A 21,006-nucleotide genomic window follows, 5' to 3' on the forward strand; every position below is an offset into this window, starting at 1 on the left:
AAATAGTTAAATGATGTGATTTATACTAAACCTCCTTTGGCAAACTACTACAGTCGTTTTGAAAGAAACATTCTCACACCGACCTGCACAAATTTTCAGAGATCACACATTGCTTCATTGTGTGTTCTTCAGTCCCAACAAATTCCAATACTGGAATGCTAAATAAATGGCAGTAACATTGCCATCACTGTAACACTGAAAAGGAACATTCACAAACAGTTATAGCTCTGAGACAAATGAGCAAAATGCCACAAATGTTCCAAGTTTAATAAATATTAAAAATAAAGGTTCTAACTCTTATATACAAATAATGTACAAAAGAGACTCTTTAGTGGAACTGCTGTAGAAATTGTAAGTGTAATTGGGGCAGGTGATGTTATTCATACATACAGGAATTAGCCCAGTAGAGCTGCTACTTAATGAAGAAAAATACACATGCCATGAAGCAAGATTAAAGCATTGGAACAAAACTTATAAACCAACTTTACATTTTAAAGTAGAATGTCTGCATTCAATATGTAATAAAACAAATGTCATAAAATAAAGTGAAGCACACATTTTGTCACACATGTTCTTAATTGGGAATAACAAACCCAGTCTAGGGTTATGAAAAATATTACAAAGTATGTAATTTGTAAAGTAGTCAGAATGAGAACTTTGTGAAATTGGAAGCACCACTTGATTGGACTAATGGATTTCAGGGGCTGAATATTTTCAATGTTAGGTGATATCTGTAATTTGGAACTGAAATGTTCTGTTTTTCCAGAGGATTCTGAAATTCTTGTTGTTTTAAGACAATAGAAAACCATTAAGTCCATACCTGACCATCATGCTGTAACTGCACATATCAACCAGTATCTGAAGGAAAAAATAGGTTTACATTTCAAGGGGGACTTATGGAGTGATTTAGAATCCCACCTGAATCACTGGACCACATATTTTGAGAAATCAGGGCATCATCACCTAATCATAAAAATCACTGCCCGGGTGTGTCTGATTGATCAATAGAAGCAGACAAGATTTCTGGTGATTTTGTGATATTAGCTTAGCTTTAGCTTTTCAGAATTTGATGGACCGATGTTCCCCACTTCTATATTATTAAAACATTTACCTTGAGAGAATAATGTAGGACCAAGTAATCATAATTTCTGTTGAACGATACATAACATTAGTTTCACTGATATATGTGTTGAACGCAGGAACAAGGAACCTATGATTGCATGATTTGCTATTTCTTTATTACTATCATTATTATTTTATTGTTCTGAACTTAGAGGAGGGATAAACAGAATTAAGATGACCAGGACAGATATCATATGAAATAATGGAAGGTATGGCAAATTAGATCACCCAAATGGTTGACTTAAACAGGCGAGAAAGTGTTCTGGAGTACAGCTATTAGAAACATTCACTATAATATATGAAAGGTATAAAACAAATACTGTGATATGTCTAACACATTAAGCACTGAAGATTAATTTCCTTTCAAAAGGTTAAAATAACTTAAGTGGTTATCTCTATGAAGCCAAATGCGATGGCAGAAGAAATAAATCTGACAAATGAAGATGTTTCTGGGTCATTTCAAATTTGAAGTTTAGCATTATATAGAAACATATTAACTATGCAAATCACAATGGGTGTGTCCTCCAGCCGCCATACTTCATTCTAGATGTTTTAGGTTGCGACAGGAATTCCTTTACTTTCTTAACGATTGTAGAATTAGGCTTTGGCAACAAGAAGAACAGGTTTGTAAAAGTGTTATTTTGTAAAAGTAAATAGTGCAAATTAATTATTCTGTGGTTCTATCCTTGTGTAAACGTAAAAGTTATTTTTGCAGATTTTACTTGACCTGCAATTTCTTCAGATTGAGGATTATCTACAGGAACTTCAGCACCATATTTTCCCAAATCTTAAAAATTCTAAGAACACAGCTTCAAAAGCAAAACCTGCATAACATGCTGGCAATGTTTGACTGTTTACAACATTGCAAGTAACCTTTATTTTCAACACAATCTCTCAGTCAGGAGCTGAACTAGAACCTGAGGAGACTATGTCCCTGTTAGGTACAATAAGGCCCTAAGAGGAATAAATCATATGTGCCATTAATACAGTACATTGGTATTTTGGGAATGTTCAGCACCAATCTTTCAGGAAATTTACTGCAATTTACAAAGAAATTATTTTGGTGCAAATGCTACATTAAGTGCAATTATAGTGCAGCAACGAGCTACATGGAGGAAGTCAAAGGGAATCCTTGGTTGGTAACACCAAACCACTCACAATGAAGGTGTATCTATGTATCTATATGCGTCTGAGAGAAGCCTGGCAAAGCTGAGAGACATAAGCTCCATGCTGACTTTTTATAAGGTAGATTACTAAAGTTAAAGTGTTTGCATTATAACTGTGTTAACACTGCTAAAATAAATCGTGCCATTCATTTCTAGTCCAGTTTCTGTCATATGGTGAGTGAAGTACTTTATAACATTCTTCTTTGGCTTTCTGTTGACAGATGTTCCACACTCATATCTTTCGGTGAGGTAAACGGTTATTCTTTACAGAAGAAACTGTTTTTTCTGAGGAATTGTTCAGCATCTCTTTTATCTTCTGATCAAGCAGGAACTGGAGTCTGTGGTTGCTGACTATATTTGGCCGTGTTGGAATTACAAATTTATGTTGTTTTTTTTTACTATTACCTTTTTCTCTCTTGTGTGCCTGTCCAACTGCATTTTTCTGAACACTCTCTTTTGTTCCATTTACTTTGTGAGAGGTAACAACCCTTGGCTTCTTTGTGGTCTCAGGTAGTATGGTTGGTTTAATCTGCTTCTGGGATTCAGTGTCATTGGTCTTGTTTGAAAGCTGTTGAGATAGTGAATTGCAGTACTTGCAACAGAGCTTGTGGTAGCCAGGAATAGAGCAATATCTGGAAAGTACTTCCATACGGCAGAAGATTGACTTGTCCCCATGACAAATTGCTTCTGCGAAGATATTAAGGTGAAAAGAAAATTAGAATTGGAAAGGATATATTGCCATCAATTAACAGGTTTAAGCTTTTTTTTTGTAGCTGATTTGGACAACGTATGCTCACTGATACAGTTTCTTGATATTTTATAAAGAGATAGGTGTTTTAATAGTGAGATAATGAGTCCAATTAATCAAGAAAGTAAATGGAAATGTTCTAGTTAGCCATGTTATAACTGTTAAAACGCATCTTCAAGTTTTGCAGTCATAGATCTGAACCGATCTGAAGATCTTGCTTGCATTTTTATCAGATAAACTGGTTTAAAATTTATAAATTGCAAAATACATTTGTTTTGAAGTTTATTCACTGAATTCACATGAGGCTGGATCTTCTCTCAAGAAGAACTGAAACTGACTGCATCCTTTCGTTACTGATTGTTGAGCTGCTTCAGTCAGACAATGGCATAATATTTTCTTTAAGATGGATGCTTTTCTTTTGGCTCTTTCTACCCAGATTTCCAAGTTTGTACAAAGTGAAAACTACAGGCTTTATTCGCAAATATTTTGTTTCCTCAGAGGCCAAACTAAATACAACAGTCCCCATTTGCTTAGAAAAATGCCTTTTTAATCCAGAATATTTGTACTAGAATCTTTTCTGTAATGCCTAGAACTGAGCTCAGATGATAAATGCTGTTGGGGACTTATAATGAATAAGTCCAATTGAATGTCTGTAGTCAAGGTTGGAATAATTACTAAGTTACTAAGCACAAGGGAAAGGTTGTTCAACATCGAATGCAAAAAAATTGGAAAAGAGTAAAAATACTGGAATTTTCCAATGATTGCCTGATACCTCTCTTTTGTTTAAAAAAAATCAAAATATAGACAATGTTTTATTTCTTGACATAAGTTATTGTTTATTTGCAGAAACTAATGACAAACTGGAGGAACACAAGTCCCCAGATCTCCATCGGTAAGAAAATGCATCTGAATGTACAAGATCACAGTTAACTTGGTAAACACTGTCACCAATCTTACAAAAAAATCTAGAAGTGAACGCTGAAAACTGAAATGGTACATCCTCACAGTTTTGTTAAATGTTTACTAAATATCAATAAATTATCCCTGAAAAAACAAAGTGCATACAGATGTAGTACACATTACTGAGTACCATATTGCACTGTCTGGAGCCATTGAACATGGTTAATTTAATCGTTCTGAGTTTAAAATAATTAACAGTCGAGTGCATTTGTACAAACACCAATTATGTAACATATAACACTTTTCAGTGCAATAGCTGTAGCTCATCAGTTCTCCTTGTTCATAAGATTTAGCACACATCCTAAAAATTCCACAAAAATACTTACAACAAAAGCTGATTATGTGATCACATAACAATGACATGGTCAAAGTGTTTTCACTTTTTCATCTCAAACTAATATTTTCATTGTTTTTTGTACTTTCATGTTAACATTCATTTTCCAAACTATAATAAGTAAAATGTTGCACTTTTAAATTTAATCTTGCAGAATATTTTCTATATCCCTAGCATTGGTACTTGTTTGCATCTGCGGCCAGACACGGCAGTGATTATTGTTATCGTGTAGTGTATTGGTAAAGAAGGGCTTAGGCTTAGTATACATGATGTCTCCTGTTTTATTTCCTGTTGCTTGCAGTAACAAAAGCTATTACATTCATCCTTAAATAAGGCATTTTTCTAAACAAAATAAAATTTATGAGGTACTGTTTGTAATTACACACACACACACGCACACAATGAAAATGGAACCATGCACTTGCTACCAATAGAACATGAGCCCTTAATCCTCACTCCACATAGTGAAATGCAACAGCACAATGGCAAGCAGTAGAAATTTATCTCGGAAAGCAACAAATGAGACAAAGAAAGGAAGTTACTTCAGGCTGCTACTCATCCAGGTCATAGCATAAACTACTCTAAGAAATTCTAACAAAGTATAGGAGATTTACAGAGAAGGAAATATTAGACAAGAAGATGTTATTGTGATGTGATCACATTCACAATAAATTTCTCAGTTTCCGTCAAACTGAGGCTATGTTTCATTAGAGCCTGTTATCAAGCAAATCAAACAGTAAGCAAGCTGGAGACAGCTCCTGTTCAGAGGCCTGCATCATACTGTGGAATTCCTCCAGTGAAGTATGAAGTCACCCCTTTGGACCTCCATCTCTAGTACTGCACAAGCTCTAGAGAAGATACAGGCTGTGCACCCAGGGCCCAGTAGAAGTATTAGAACCATAATGCAGTTGCTAATCAGAGAAATGCACCATGAAGAGAAAAGGACATAAGAAAGGGTAAAATCCACATGAGAAATTGCATGCATTTAAAGCCAGGACCAGAGTTATAATATGATTTACTTTTCGAAATTTTCTGAATGGGATATGCTGGATCTGGACGTGATAGCCATTGGATTAAAGACTTTCCTTTGGAGGAAGTGAGTGATGTTTGCTGAGAAGAGTTTTCTGGAAAAAATGGAACATATCACATCATAATCAATCAATCAATCTCCTAAACAGAACTAATGAAATCAAACACTGTGTATGCACATTTCAGTATTTAAGTAGTGTTAATCACAATATTATAACTTATTTCTTCTTAAATAAAAACCATTTGTTTTTTGAATTTACATTGCATCTACAGAAATATTCATGAAAAAACTCTGCAATTGGTATACTTGCAACAATATTTTTAATAGTATTGTTCTTATCACATTCTAAACATTCATAAACTTCTGCAAATACATAAACTTTTGTGTATTTGATGGAACAAGGTAAAGACTAATGTCCTTGATCACCTGTTCCCAAATGGAAGGAAGCATTGATCCAAAATAGAGCCAGAACACTATAGCCTCAATTCTCTGATTGATGCTCTCCCTCTGAGTATGACCCTGATTGAAACCGTAGAGTTTGCCCTCATTATTAGTGCAAAATAATTCAATAATAATTTTCAAAGGAATGTAAAATATTGAAAGCTCACTGTAACTTGAATCCAGGATATTATAGAGTTACTTACTGGGGGGACATGCAGGCATTCTGCATATGCGGATGTGGTCTGGCTTTTCCTCTTCACAGTGACCAACCATATTGTCCCTTGTTCGGCACACAACCTGTCTCTCCTGCGTTCCATTTCTACAGGTTACAGAACACTAACAAAACAACAAATTATATTTTTGAGAAAGAAAGTAGTAATGTAGTAACATGCATATATGACTACTGCTATACGAGGAGATAGTACCAAGACATGAACAGTTGCATGTCAAAACATTGGATTGTCAGAAAGAGAATATGAAGTTTGGTCAATGTGATAATGCAATGGCTTTAAGAGGTTATTTTGTTTTTTTTTTAAAAAAAGGATAGATTGAACGAGAGGTGCCAAGCTATCGGTAAAAGATGTAAACAGCTTGTGTGGTCTTAGGGTTTTTTAAAGTTGGAACAATGGAAGCAGCTAGGGCCGGGGTGGCCAGCTCTCATAGACCTGGCTTTCTAGTATTTCTTAGATTTTCAGTTTAGATTTAAGCAGTTGCTGTTGTGCACTTGAAGATATAGAAGCTATTTCTCCCTCTCTCGATTACAGCTAGAAGTTGGGTTTTTTTCTCTGTTACTGGGTTGCCTGTGAGACAAATCCATTTTTCTGGAGCTGCCGTTTTTCCAAGGGGTGTTTTATGGGATGTTACTACATTGGAATAGTTGATTAGTAATAGTTACTGTATCTATTATTCTGTTAAGTCTTCCACTAGAGTCAGGATATTCTAAATTCTTCTTTTTTTGGTTGTATTTTAACTATAGTGTTTAAATAAATTCTGTTTTACTTAGCATTGAGTAGTTTGACCAGTTGCATTGCATCTGGATCATAACACTTTACATTTGCCTTTAAAATAAGAAAATGTCAGGCTCAAGGCTACCTTCTTAAAATATTTTGAGGGGGTCTGGTCTGGTCCATAACATCAGACATTTCTAATAAAGAGTGATGTTTATGATGGTGGGGCATTGACAGAAGCAAAATGGGAATGAGCTCAGTTATCAGACTGGAAGTTTGTGGTGATTCTGGAACAAGTAAGTCCATAAAATTGTTGTGACTTCTTGTCAGTTGACAGATTTTTCGAAGCAGTATGTATGCACTCTGCTGAAACAGAGCAAAACCTAGGCCAGCAATATAGCCTTTAGGGCTACAGCTGGCCTAATAGCCAATTTAATTCGGTGTACTCAGCTGTGAATTATTGATCCAAAAATGCAGAATTGCTGGCTATTCACTTCTAAGTTAAAAAAAACATTGAAATCAAATAATTCCAGGAAGCAACCAGCAGGCCCAGCTGGCGACGTCTAGATCCAAAGAAATAATTTCAAATAAAACTGTCTATAGATCGATACCCATTTCAGTGGGTATAAACTTATCCAAATGTCTTTTAAATGTTGTAACTGTTCCTGTATCCACCACTTCCTCTGGAAATTCATTCCACACAAGAACCACTCTGAGTAAAAAATACGGCCCCTCATGTTCTTTTTAAAGAGCGCAAGTTGAAAATGATGGTTAAAATCAGGATCATGAATGACATCTCTCAAACATATGGGTGGCACGGTGGCTCAGTGGTTAGCACTGCTGCCTCACAGCACCACGGTCCCAGGTTTGATTCCAGTCTCGGGCGACTGTCTGTGTGGAGTTTGCACATTCTCCCAGTGTCTGTGTGGGTTTCCTCCGGGTGCTCCGATTTCCTCCCACAATCCAAAGACGTGCAGGTCAGACGAATTGGCCATTCTAAATTGCCCATAGTGTTCGGTGCATTAGGTTAGAGGGAGATGGGTCTGGGTGGGTTACTCTTTGGAGGGTCGGCATGGACTGGTTGGGCTGAAGGGCCTGTTTCCACGCTGTAGGGAATCTAATCTAATAGGCCAAGAAATACAATAATCCTTGATTTACCTGTGACCAAGGTCCTGTCCTCCACTCTGCAGGGCAGAGTTCTCGATTACACGGTTTTCTGGTCTCAGGCCGATCCTCGTTGCAGTATTTGCTGTGTGCTGAACGGTTGGTGCCATCATGGAGTGGCTGAATGCATCGGACACTTCGGATCTGATATCCAGATTTGCCACAAGTTCTGGTGCATGGTTCCCATTCCCCAGTAACCCATCTGCAAAGTACGTAGCCAAAAAGTATAAGACTTTAGAGTACTTGTGTGGTGGAACTCTAAATTGTTATTGTGTTATGCTCGGTACTATTTTTAAGACTTTAGGGAAGTAGGAATTTTAAGCAAATACATCAAACGATAAACTAAAACAACATTCATAGAATGCCATACAGTCATACAGCAAGGAAAGAGACCCTTTGGTCCAACTAGTCCATGTCAACCAAAATACCAAACTAAATTAGTTCAACTACCCCTTCAACATTTCTTATTCATGCACAGTACTTATCCAAATGTCTTTTAAATGTTGTAACTGTTCCTGCATCCACCACTTCCTCTGGAAATTCATTCGACACATGAACCACCCTGTGTGTAAAAAAAAAGTTGCCCCTCATGTTCTTTTTAAATCTTTCTCCTCTCATCTTTAAAATATGCTCCCTAGTATTGAAATCCTGACTCATAGGGCAAAATTGTGTCATTCACCTTATCCATACACATCTTTAATTTAAAAACATCAACAAGGTCACCTCTCAATCTCCTATGATCCAGTGAAAAAAATCCCAGCTTATCCAGTATCTCCCCATAACTCAAACCCTCCATTCCTGGAACATCCTGATAAATCTTTTCTGAATCTTCTCCAGTTTTATAATATCCTTCCTATAACAGGGCAACCAGAAATGGACACACTACCCCAGAAGAAGCCTCACCAATGTCCTGTCCCTGAACATTAGGGAGGCACAGTGGCTCAGTGGTTAGCACTGTTGCCTCAAGGTGCCAGGGACCTGGATTCAATTCCAGTCTTGGGTGACCGTCTATGTGGAGTTTGCACATTTGCCCTGTGTCTGCGTGGGTTTCCTACGGGTGCTCTGGTTTCCTCCCACAGTCCAAAGATGTGCAGGTTAGGTGAATTGGCCATGCTAAATTCTCCATAGTGTTCAGGGATGAGTAGGTTAGGCACATTAGTCAGGGGAAATGGAGGGGAATGGGTCTGTATGGGACGCTCTTCGGAAGGTCAGTGTGGGCCAAATGGCCTGTTTCCACACTGTAGGGATTCTATGATTATTCACACAAAGTTAGAGTCATAGAAATGTATATGGAAACAGACCCTTCAATCCAACTCGTCCATGCTGACCAGATATCCCAACCCAATCTAGTTCCACCTGCCAGCACCTGACCCATATCCCTCCAAACCGTTCCTATTCATATACTCATCAGATGCCTTTTAAATGTTGCAATTGTACTAGCCTCCACCACTTCCTCTGGCAGCTCATTCCATACACATATCACCCTCTGTGTGAAAAAGTTGCTCCTTAGGACTCTTTTATATCTTTCCCCTCTCACCCTAAACCTATGTCCTCTAATTCCGGATTCACCCATCCCAAGGAAAAGATTGTGTCTATTTATCCTATTCATGCCCCTCATGATTTTATAAACCACTATAAGGTCACCCCTCAGCCTCCGACATTCCATTGAAAACAGCCCTAGCCTGTTCAACCTCTCCCTAAAGCTTAAATCCTCCAACCCTGGCAACATCCTTGTAAATCTTTTCTGAATTCTTTCAAGTTTCACAACATCTTTCCGATAGGAAGGAGACCAGAACTGCACGCAATATTCCAACAGTGGTCTAACTAATGTCCTGTACGGCCACAACATGACCTCCCAACTGCTATACTCAATGCTCTGACCAATAAAGGAAAGTATACCAAACGCCTTCTTCACTATCCTATCTACCTGTGACTCCACTTTCAAGGAACCTGCACTTCAAGATCTCTTTGTTCAGCAACACTCCCTAGGACCTTACCATTAAGTGTATAAGTCCTGCTAAGGTTTGCTTTCTCAAAATGCAGCACCTCAATTATCTAAATTAACCTCCATGTGTCACTTCTCAGCCCATTGGCCCATCTGATCAAGATTCCGTTGTGATCTGAGGTAACCTTCTTCGCTGTCCACTACACCTCCAATTTTGGTTTCAAGTTACAGGTTTCAAAACTGTAAAACAACACTAATTTTAACTAATGCAAACACACCAGAATATTTTACAGGATCTAAATTATGCTTTTGAGTGTGAACTATTCATGAGGTGATCCTGAAAGTAAATGACTTTAAAATGATTTTTTTTTCTTATTTCCAATAGCATTACATAATTCTCACATTCCTGAATTGACAAGTGGTCACCAACATTTATAGATTACCTTACAGAATAAAATCAAAATACTTCATTTGAACAAAGAAGATTTTTCAGAGATACAGTGATATCATAAGCACAGCACAGTATTTCACAACTAACAAACTAATTAAGTAATTTTGAAATGTAGTCCTGTTGTAATGTAGGAAAAAACAGCAGCCAACAGCAAGATCCCACGAACAGCAATGAGATACTGACCAGATAATCTGCATGATAGGCAGAAATAAACAATTTTTGGAGCATTATCTTCTTCTTAAAGCCTGCCTCATTTGCAGTATCAGGAATCCAACAAAATGGAGCACTGGCTTCATCAGAAGAATTTTTGATAGATTTTTTCCATTAAGTGCTCAGAGTGAACAGCTATTTTAACGAATTAACCTTGCCTCAGCAATGGCACTTAGATCAGCAATTTGAGAGTGTAAAGTCCATTCCAGAAGCAGCAAATAATCCAGGTTGACACTTCAGTACAACAAAGGCTGTAGTCTGGAAGTTCCTTTCCTTTATACTACACATTCATTCGAGACAGTATCCCACGCTGGTGGATGTAAAAAATCCCACGACATTATTGGAAGAAAATTAGTGGACCTTCCTAGTCAGTGTTTGAAATACAAGTTCATCAAACAGATTGGTTCCAGAGTTGATTGACAGTAAGTAATGCTGAATACACTTTGTGTTAGAGCTGGGTTCTGACTACGATTGATGTGGCAGTGGGAATTAAAGCCATTTTCGTTCTGAGCGATAACACTTTTGGATATAAGAAAAGCTGGCTTCTTTAAGATAGCCATCAACTGGAAGCAGGCGTGGGATTTGGAGCAGGTCGTAATTCTCGACTGCCTACGTCACTTTCATAGCTATATTTGTACACTAGGATAGCTCTTGGAGAGGAGCACAGTGTCCAACCACAACCTGAGAAGCTTTTAGACAGAAGTGGGCACTGTGGGCCTGGAGTTGTTATCTTCTTCTCAGAGTACAACAGGATCTTGATCGGATGGGCCAATGGGCTAAGAAGTGGTAGCTGGAGTTTAATTTAGATAAATGTGAGGTGCTGCATTTTGGGAAAGCAAATCTTAGCAGGACTTATACACTTAACAGTAAGATCCTTGGGAGTGTTGCTGAACAAAGAGACCTTGGAGTGCAGGTTCATAGCTCCTTGAAAGTGGAGTCGCAGGTAGATAGGATAGTGAAGAAGGCAATTAGTATGCTTTCTTTTATTGGTCAGAGTGTTGAGTACAGGAGTTGGGAGGTCATGTTGCGGCCATACAGGACATTGGTTAGGCCACTGTTGGGATATTGCATGCAATTCTGGTCTCCTACCTATTGGAAAGATGTTGTGAAACCTGGTAGGGTTCAGAAAAGATTTACAAGGATGTTGCCAGAGTTAGGGGATTTGAGCTATAGAGAGAGGTTGAATAGGCTAGGGCTGTTTTTCATGGAGCATCAGAGGCTGAGGGGTGACTTTATAGAGATTTATAAAATCATGAGGGGCATGGCTAGGATAAATAGACAAAGTCCTTTCCCTGGGGTGAGTGAGTCCAGAACTAGAGGGCATAGGTTTAGGGTGAGAGTGGAAAGATATAAAAGAGACCTAAGGGGCAACCTTTTCATGCAGAGGGTGGTACGTGTATGGAATGAGCTGCCAGAGGAAGTGGTGGAGGCGAGTACAATTGCAACATTTAAAAGGCATCTGATGGGTATATGAATAGGAACGGTTTGGAGAGATATGGGTCAGGTGCTGGCAGGTGGAACTAGATTGGGTTGGGATATCTGGTCAGCATGGACTGAAGTGTCTGTTTCTGTACTGTACATCTCTATTACTCTATGAAACTACTTTGCCTTGGATTTCTCCCTTGTTTTGCCCACTGTTTAGTTTTTTTGTTGTTGTGACACTGGCCTTGATGGTTTGTGCTTGTTAATTGTGATTTAATCAATGAGTTAATTTGATAATCTGGTTGTGAGTCTTTCAGGAAACAAGAGGGTCCTTTAAGGTAGCCACCAACAGGTCCGGACCTGATTGCCTGTCTCTTTTCTGCAACTACATTCATGCCTTGGTGTCCTTGGAAAGGAAGCATGCAGTGTCTACAAACACTTTTGACACTTTGAGACAGAGGTGGGCACACTGGGTGTGGGTAGAGTGCATTATTTCCTCCTACTGTACTGGTTGGATTTAGTTCTCTTCCTGGGCAGTGCATTTAATTGGGTTAAATTGATTATGGGTTTCAAAAATAAAGAAAACTGCATTCTTAAGAGTCTTGTGGTTTAATGGGAGTGTCCCTCCACTGGACCAGATTTAAATTCCACCTGCCATGGAACTGTATCATAACATGTTGGAACAGTTTGCTTAAGACAACAAGAGCTGAGTTCTGAGGTGATTGATTTATTTGATGGTTGGGTATTAAAAAAAAACTTGGTCCTTCTCCAGTGGGGAATTGGTTTCTGGATAGGGAAAGGGTCCAGAAGGGAAAGATGGAAACTGTTATTGGAGTTAAAACACTTGAAAATCTCTGAAAGTTTTGTTGCTACCTAATTCAACATATGGATATTGGTCTGTGAAACAATTCTGACCTCCATCACTAAAACGAATTACCTGGCCTTTTGCAAAGTGCTGTTTGGGAGACCATCTACTCACAAAGTGGCATCTGTGTTTTCCCTCCAGGGATACAGTAGCCACAGATCCAAAAGTGATTAGTTGGCTGTGAAACATGGTGGATTCTCCTGAAGCTAGTCGAACAAGTCTCTTTCTGTGCTGTTAGTCAGGGTGAATAAGAGCATGTTGTGGTATTGGTATGATTGATGGAGGACAGTATTCCTATTCTTGCCGCTATAGGATCAGAGCAAGAATTTCACCAATCCCATTATAACCTGGTTTACATTTCCTGGATCATGGGTCATTACATATTGACTGAATGCTTTTGCAGGGTCATTTCTAAAGAAGCAGGAGTTCACCAGTGGCTTCTAGAAAAGTTAAGACACTGGACAGTGAAATAGCTACTGAATCCAAGCAAACAAACATTAAAAACTTCTCAGTAAAGTTAAAAAACCATACAGTCCAGTTCACTGAAGACAGGAGGGAATTATCCCATGAATAGGGAATGATTATACGGAGTCAACATTCCCCAGAACTTTGGAGAATGAAACACAACTGATTGAAACATAACATTTTTGAAGAGCTTGTCATTGTAGATGTTGGAAGGATGTTCCTGTCACTGGGATCTAGAACTAGAGGTTGTGGATGCAAAATATGGAATTGGCAATTTTGAGCTGAACTGGGGAGAAATATCTTCAATCAAAAGACTATGAACCTTTCTGAATTATCTACCCAAGTGTACACCCTAATCAAAGAAAGACAGATATTTGGATACTTAAGAGAATGAATGGATATGGAGATAAAGTAGGAAGATAGGGTTGAGATAGCGAGGGGTCTCTTGTTGAGGTGGTAGGGGTTTCAGCTGTCAGCCAGAAAGCTAGTGAGAGAGCAACATTGCTTCTGGCAGACAAGGCTGCCAAACCATACGCCAATCAGGCAGTGACAAGGCCAACCTTGGGCCTTTGCCCAGAATTAAGAACGTGGGGTGGATGGCCAGCCCAACAAGAGCTGCTGGTCCTGAGCTCAGCTGTGCCACTGAGGAGGTTGTGGCTGCTGTCATTTAACAGAAGGCCCACGGATAAGGTGAGTGGGTGGTTGGTGGGGAGGGGATATGTGACAAGCGGGGATTCTAAGGTTAGAGGTCGCATGGGGAGGGAATAGGGAGGTCAGAAGCAAAGGCTTCAACAGCTCTAAAATCCTACATCCAGTCTCTTGGTTGCCTTTGTTACAGGCCAAGTGGACCCTCCCCCAGGACACACCCACCCACATAGTGCTTGTAAAAGTACTACTCACAGATGGGTCAATTCCAGCAATGGTGGGGCGAGACACTTGTGGTGCATGTTTAAGGCCTTCAGTTAGCATTGGCAGGAAGCTTGACCATGGCACCTTCTCCAGGATGTCATGCAGGCAGTGGTTAGAGGACAGCAGGCTTTCTGGCGTTTCATCACCCAGTCTAATTAAACAATCTTTCTGTATCCAAGCTTTCTACCATCACAAACAGAAGAGACTGCCCACAGAATCAACCATGACAGAGGGGCAATGAAGAGCTGAATGGCCTACTCCTCTGCTTTCTCATGTTGTTGGCTTCCTATGTAAGTTATCAGTTGAAACAAAGAGGAGTCAAGAGAGGACTGGAATAGTCAACATCAGCCTGTTGTAACAACAACTTGTACTTTCTTAGTGATTTTGACACAATAAAATGTCCCAAAGCATTTCACAGGAGTGTTATGAGTTTAGGCCCAGGCAGCTAAATAGAAGAAGCAGCCACCAACTGAGGAGTCATTAAAATTGGAAATGCCCAACAGGGTGGAATTAAAGGAGCACAGATATTTCAGAGGGTTAGGAGCTGAAGGAAATCATGGAAATAGGAAGGTTCAAGTGGTTCACTGACCTAGAGATGGAAAAACCCATAATAAATCTGAAACCAAAAATCAGAATTTAAAGTTTGGGGCACTGCTTAATTTGGACACAAATATTAGTTAGCAAACACAGAGGGTTAAGGTGGTTGGACCTGAAACAAGTTAGGAAATGGGGAACAGAGTATTGAATGATCTCATGTTTACTCATGATAGAATATGGGAAACTGGTGGGAAGTTCACTGAACTAGTTAACTCTAGAGCTAATAAGCCTATGGATATGGGTTTCAGGAGAAGATAAACAATGGGAATGGGGTTCGGTGATAATATGAAACTGGAAATAGACAAAGTTAGCAATGATGAAAAGCATAGAATGCTAATGGTTAAAGACCAATCTTGTCATCACCGGCTCTCCAAATGAGTTTGCAAATGGTCTGATTTGCGACGGAGGTGAAAGGAATCAATGGGAGTAGGGCTGATTTTGTGGCATGATATGAAGAAAATGGTTTCCAAATGTATACTTGGAGGAAAGTTCACATTTAATACAAAACTTTGAGAAGGGGACATGTCAATGAAAATTTAGAAACATCAAAGGAGTCGAGAGAGGCTAGAGAGCACAATGAGGTAGAGCTAGGTGTCATCAATGTACATGTGGAAAATGGCTGTGTTTTCTAATTCTGCTGCCATACGGAAACAAGAAGAATTAAGAATAAGAAAGGATCAAGAATAAATTCCTTGCAGGAACACTAGAAGCAATGATCTGAGGCTGGAAGAGAAGCTATTGCAGGTGATTCTTTGGCTGCAGCGAAGTAGATAAGGAGGGTTGCAATATAAGAAAAAAAAGGCCAAACGAGTGCAGTTCCATCTGAGTGGAGAATGGTTAGAAACATATCCAATCAATTCTGAGGGAAACGAAAGCAAGAAAAAGATAGGTTGAAGTGGAGTGGAGAAAGGCAAAACGTGGAGTAGATGGTCATTGTGATGGAGAGGATCTGGGATCAGAAAGTTAATTTAGGATGAAAAGAAATTCCAAATTTGCAAGCAGCTTGCTTTAGCCCAAGTGAGTGACAAGAAAAAAGTACAGGTCGTTCTCCTATAATGTGCATTTCATCAACGCGATTAGGCTGTAACGCAATTGGTGAATTAGGGAACAATATTTTTTAAAATGCAAACTCCCCTGGGCTATGACATGATTCCATCCCCGGTTTCCTTAAGCCCACTCTAGGTGTTTACTTTAGGTCAAGCAAAAGAGATTGGATGACGGGGCAAATTTTAACTGACCTTATTGTTTCATGTTTTTGAGGATGTTTTCAGAAACTACTGCAGAAGAAAAGATCTGGATTTCAAGATTCTCCTCATTCTGGACAATGCACCAAGCCATCCTCCCACCATTGGTGAGCTTTCTGAAAGCATCAAAGTGCTATTTGCACCTCTGAACACAATCTCTCTCATTCAACTCATGGACTAGGGTGCAATAGCAGCTTTTAAACCTTATTATTTATGGCACACATTCAGGAAGTTGAGAGGGATAATGAGGACAGTGTTCTTCAATTTTGGAAGAGCTTTAACATAAAGAATGCTATAGACATCATTGTGGAGGCCTATCCTGAGAGAAGCTGAGAAGTAGTTGAAGCTCTTCGAAGACTGACTACAGAATGCAGCAGGATAGCAGTTTGTGACATAAAGTCTTATCTGGTACCCTGTGAACAGCTTCCTCATGAAAGAAGAAAGAAGACAAAGCAGCAAATACTAAATGCCTTTTTTAAGCCAACTCCCAAGAAACAATCTGAGGATGATGAACCAAAGCCATCCACTTCTGGATTAAATATTTTCTTTTGTCATAACCCTGCACCCAGCACTGCACCTGAAAGTAATGATAATACTGATGATGACCCTCAGCCCCTAACTTAATACAGTTCTGTAACTCAGCAAACTCAGAAACCCCTTAAAGTGTTAACATTATTGTATTTTTCATTAAAATATATGATTTTAACATTTACTTAGATTGTGCTATCTTTTGTGTTATGCTAACACTATTTTTGTTTTGAATTTTACTGAAATAGTTAGTGGTCTGCCCCAAACCATGTTTTTCCCGTCGGCCCTATTACTTCTATTGTGCAATTTTCTACAACACGAGGTCACACAAGAACACAACTTCTGCTCAATAGCAGAACAGACTGTACGAACCAAAGGAATTAATAAACAAATGTTAATAAAGACCATCTGAACAAATGCAAATACTATAGATACTGGAAACCTGAAACAAAAATAGCAAGTGCTGGGTAACACTTGTGGAGAGCTGGAAATGTATTGCTGGAAAAGCGCAGCAGGTCAGGCAGCATCCAGGGAACAGGAGAATCGACGTTTCGGGCATAAGCCCTTCTTCAGGAACACTTGTGGAGAGACTAACAGATTTAATGTTTCAAGTCCAATATAACCCTTCTTCAGAATCATCTTCCTGGACTCTGGATTCTCTACCTGGATGTGCTGAAGAACAGTCATTTGGGACATGAAACATTAACTCTGCTGTCTCTCCACAGATGCTGCCAGGCCTGCTGAGTTTCTCCAGAACTTTGTTCTTATTATTAAAGATTTTAAAGATCAGCCAGTTCGATACAATTATAATGGAGTTTGAATCACAGCAAGCTATAATGGATCAATTAATCCACAATTATTTAGAAATGGCTCAAGAAATACCCCAACCTGGTTAAAATATTTAAGTTATTCACATAGTAACATAGGTGCAGGAGTACGCTCTTCAGCCCTTTGAGCCAGTTCTGACATTCCAGCCCCTGGCTGATCATACACCTCAATGCCATACTTCCATGTGGTTTCATATCCTTTAACGTCATTAGTGACTAGACATCTACCAATTTGTGTCTTGAACTGCCTAATGAGTGAGCTTCCACCAGTCTTTGGGATAAGGATCAAGCATTCATCACCCTCTGAATGAAGAGATTTCTCCTCATCCTCGTCATAAATCACCTACCTTTCATTCTGAGGCTGTCTCTGAGTTCTGAGACCCACCAGCAGGGAAAACAGCCTTTCCGCATATACTCTGTCTGTATCCTTAAGAACATTCTATGTTTCTAAGATATTCTAAGATCACCTAACCCAAACATTTTTTGTAGAGTTAATGTTCATTTCACTAATGTTTTCACATAACGTTGCTGCTGGAAAGCGTGTAGTTAATAAACAGAATAACCTACTGCACTTTCTTGTTCACTTACATAGGCTGAGAGCACGCATGTAAGTTGCACATTCGACGGATGGGTTTCGGTTTTTTACTTGCATCACAGTAGCTGCGAGGAATCATCTTGGCATCAGCCTTCCTACGACAACCATATCTTGTAAACTGATTACCTTAACAAAATCAATCATCCCTGTCAGAGTAGGTCTTAAATACTTTATTTACATAGAATGTTCCTAGAATTTTCTTGTTGTTTGCATCAAATATTGAACATCAAACAACTTAAGTGACATTACAAGTATAATTTTAGCATCTATGAAATTAGCTATTGTTAAGATTTAATAATTATTGATCAAATATTAGAATATTATTTTGTCTTGACATAGGAGGATTATGACAATAAGTGAATATTACTATGATCAAGTGTATTCAAGTTCACGGGCATTTCATAATCTTATGGTCCACATAATAATGAAAAGTCATATTCATTTGAATTTCAGATCCGGATTTGAAGGGGCTATAGTTAATGTTTTTTGCTGCTAAGCTATTATGCAATTCAAATTATTAAAGTTCTCCCCGCATAAAATAAGCCACTGTTTATAAAGTTATGCAACAATTCTTTTCTATTTGCAGCACTTTAAATTATTTATGTATTCAATGGCCCTGATAAGGCTGCCTTACATTCTATATACTAAACGTCATGGTCCCTTTCAAAAGGTCAAAAAATCACTAATAAACAAAAATTAATCCAATGTTAGTTTTGATATTGTAGCAAAACCACATCTCCTTTCCAACTAATAGTGTTTTTTTTTTGTTAATTATGAACAATTGTCTGTTTGTGACACGACAGACGTTGAATAATCATCCACCATTCATTGCTGAAACATCAATGAGCGAAGTCATGGGAATCTTATGGGGACCTAAATGATGTAAGTTATGGCAAGATTTATGGCAGAATCAGATGAGAAGTCCAGTGAAGCCATATGTTCTGCACAGTTGGAGAAGGCAATGAGGCAAAATGGTTGACTTTAAGGAAATGAGGAACAGCATCAGTCTTCCGAGGAGGATGAGGACACTGAGGTCACTTGTCCAAGGGCTCAGTGGCTTTCAGAAATGGCATGGGCACAACAGATGCCAGTCTTACAACAGACATCAACTGAGTGGCTTGTTGTTCTGGGTACAGCGTGTTGAATGATGTGGTCAGATCGGACATGACAGAGGCTATTGGGATGATGTTGTTAGTTAGAGTTCAATATAGTACAATATGGTGAGAGAACTCATTAGGCCTCAGGGTGAAATACCTCTACAAAGCTCAACACAACTTGGACTTATCCCCCAGAAATATGGTTTAGCCCGTAGTGTCTTGAGGTAGAATCTAGTGTAGCCCCTGGGCAAACAGCAGAAATACATCATTATGTGGGAGGGCTCCAGACAATGGCATGAAAGTTGGGAATTAAGTTGGCAATAGATTAAGGCAGATCCTAGTTCCCAACAGCAAATGGCAGGAACTTATTCTAAATGCATTATCAGGTTATGTACACCTATTAAAACCATTGTATAAACAATAAGTTAGTTACCTATGAAAGAATAAATTATCCCCTCATAATGAAGTCAGCAATCAATAACAAAAACACACACCTTCAGATTCACAACTGATGAAAGATGACATTCACCAGGTAAGATAACTTTCCAGATGGATATTGGGTAACTAGGAGCTGCTTTTCTTGTATAGGAACTTGCTCTGGAGATGGGAAAAAGGTCTTGGTTGGTGACTATGCACTGATACTGGGGCATGGCTATTGAGAGAGTGAGGTTTGGTGGTGTCAGACCTCATGGAAGTCAAAGAGAAGGTTAATATCTATCAAGAACAGGTCAAGATTGATAGAAGGGAGATCAAGAGTGATTGAAAACAGACCAATGGTGAGGCTGGGGGGTCCTTCAATTTTATACCATTAGAAACTACTTTTCTCTAACTAAACCTGTCATATAATCTTGTACATCTCCAAATCTTCCTTAAATGTCCATGAACCAACTTAACCTTGTAGTTAAAAGCCTCATCCCTGGGATTGTTCTGTTCTAACCCCTCTGCGCTCTCTCATAGACCCTCAAATTCTTCTGAATGTTTGATGACTAGAACTCTACTTGTGGCCTAACCAGAATTTTAACTTTCTTGCATTGGTAATAAAAATGCAAATCAGATTCTTCCATTAAACCCATTCTTCCTAAGCTTCATGATTGTCAAGTTGTCCCCACTATATATTTTGGTCACATGCATTTTTAGATGAAACATATACATTGAGTTTTTAAACTACATTCAAATGTAATGATGGAATTTGAAATCATTTTCTGTCTATTACTAGCCTAGTATCATAACCATTGGGAAAAAAGGGACATTTTGACTCAGTGCAAGTTTTTAAAATTCACTCATAGGACACGGGTGTCGCTGGCTGGCCAGCACTTTTTGCACATTTCTAGTTGCCCTTAAGAAAATGGTGGTCTGCTACTTACTTGAGCCACTGCAGTTCATGTGCTGTAGTGGATGCAGTGCCAACCAAGCGGATTGCTTTGGCCTGGATGATGTTAACCTTCTTGAGTGTTGTTGGAGCTGTACCCATTCAGGCAAGTGGGAAGTATTCCATCACACTCCTGACTTGTGACTTGTAGATGGCAGACAGGCTTTGGGTAGTCAGGAGGAGAGTTACTATAAAGTTGAGTTTCTGGTCAGTAGTAATCCCAGGACATTGATAGTGGGGGATTCAGTGGTGGAAATGGCATTGAATGTCAGTGACAGTGGTTAGGTTCTCTCTTATTGGGAATGAGTCATTGCCTGGCTGAAGACTGACATCTGAGATGCTGGGGAGCACTGGAGGAGGCCAAGATGGTCTCTGATTGAAGATTGTTGTGAATGCTTCAGCCTTATCTTTTGCACTTATGTACTGGATGGGGTTAACCGTGGAGCCTCCTCCTCCAGTGAGTTGTTTAATTGTCCACCACTATTCACTGGAAGTGGCTGCAGGACTACAGAGTTTAGATCTGATCTGTTGGTTGTGGGATCGTGTAACTGTGTCTATTTCTTGCTGCTT

General features: G+C 39.0%; 1 protein-coding gene across 2 annotated transcripts in view; it reads right to left on the bottom strand.

Annotated features, from left to right (window-relative positions):
* Positions 1 to 226: 226 nt before the first annotated feature.
* The window catches only part of LOC122556645 (A disintegrin and metalloproteinase with thrombospondin motifs 2-like), a 377,553-nt gene continuing 356,773 nt past the window's right edge, over positions 227 to 21,006 (bottom strand). For both annotated transcript variants that reach the window (XM_087995344.1, XM_043703613.2), the window contains exons 18-22: positions 17,964 to 18,096; positions 7,907 to 8,114; positions 6,005 to 6,137; positions 5,350 to 5,454; positions 227 to 2,975 (exon numbers count right to left, since the gene is read on the bottom strand). In XM_087995344.1, coding sequence (XP_087851470.1) covers positions 2,521 to 2,975; positions 5,350 to 5,454; positions 6,005 to 6,137; positions 7,907 to 8,114; positions 17,964 to 18,096 — 1,034 coding nt within the window. In that variant the 3' untranslated portion in view covers positions 227 to 2,520. The remainder of the gene's footprint in view (positions 2,976 to 5,349; positions 5,455 to 6,004; positions 6,138 to 7,906; positions 8,115 to 17,963; positions 18,097 to 21,006) is intronic.

Source organism: Chiloscyllium plagiosum, unplaced genomic scaffold, assembly GCF_037043375.1.
Source record: "Chiloscyllium plagiosum isolate Xiang-an unplaced genomic scaffold, Cpla_swu_hap1 HiC_scaffold_16, whole genome shotgun sequence".
NCBI classification, from domain to species: domain Eukaryota; kingdom Metazoa; phylum Chordata; class Chondrichthyes; order Orectolobiformes; family Hemiscylliidae; genus Chiloscyllium; species Chiloscyllium plagiosum.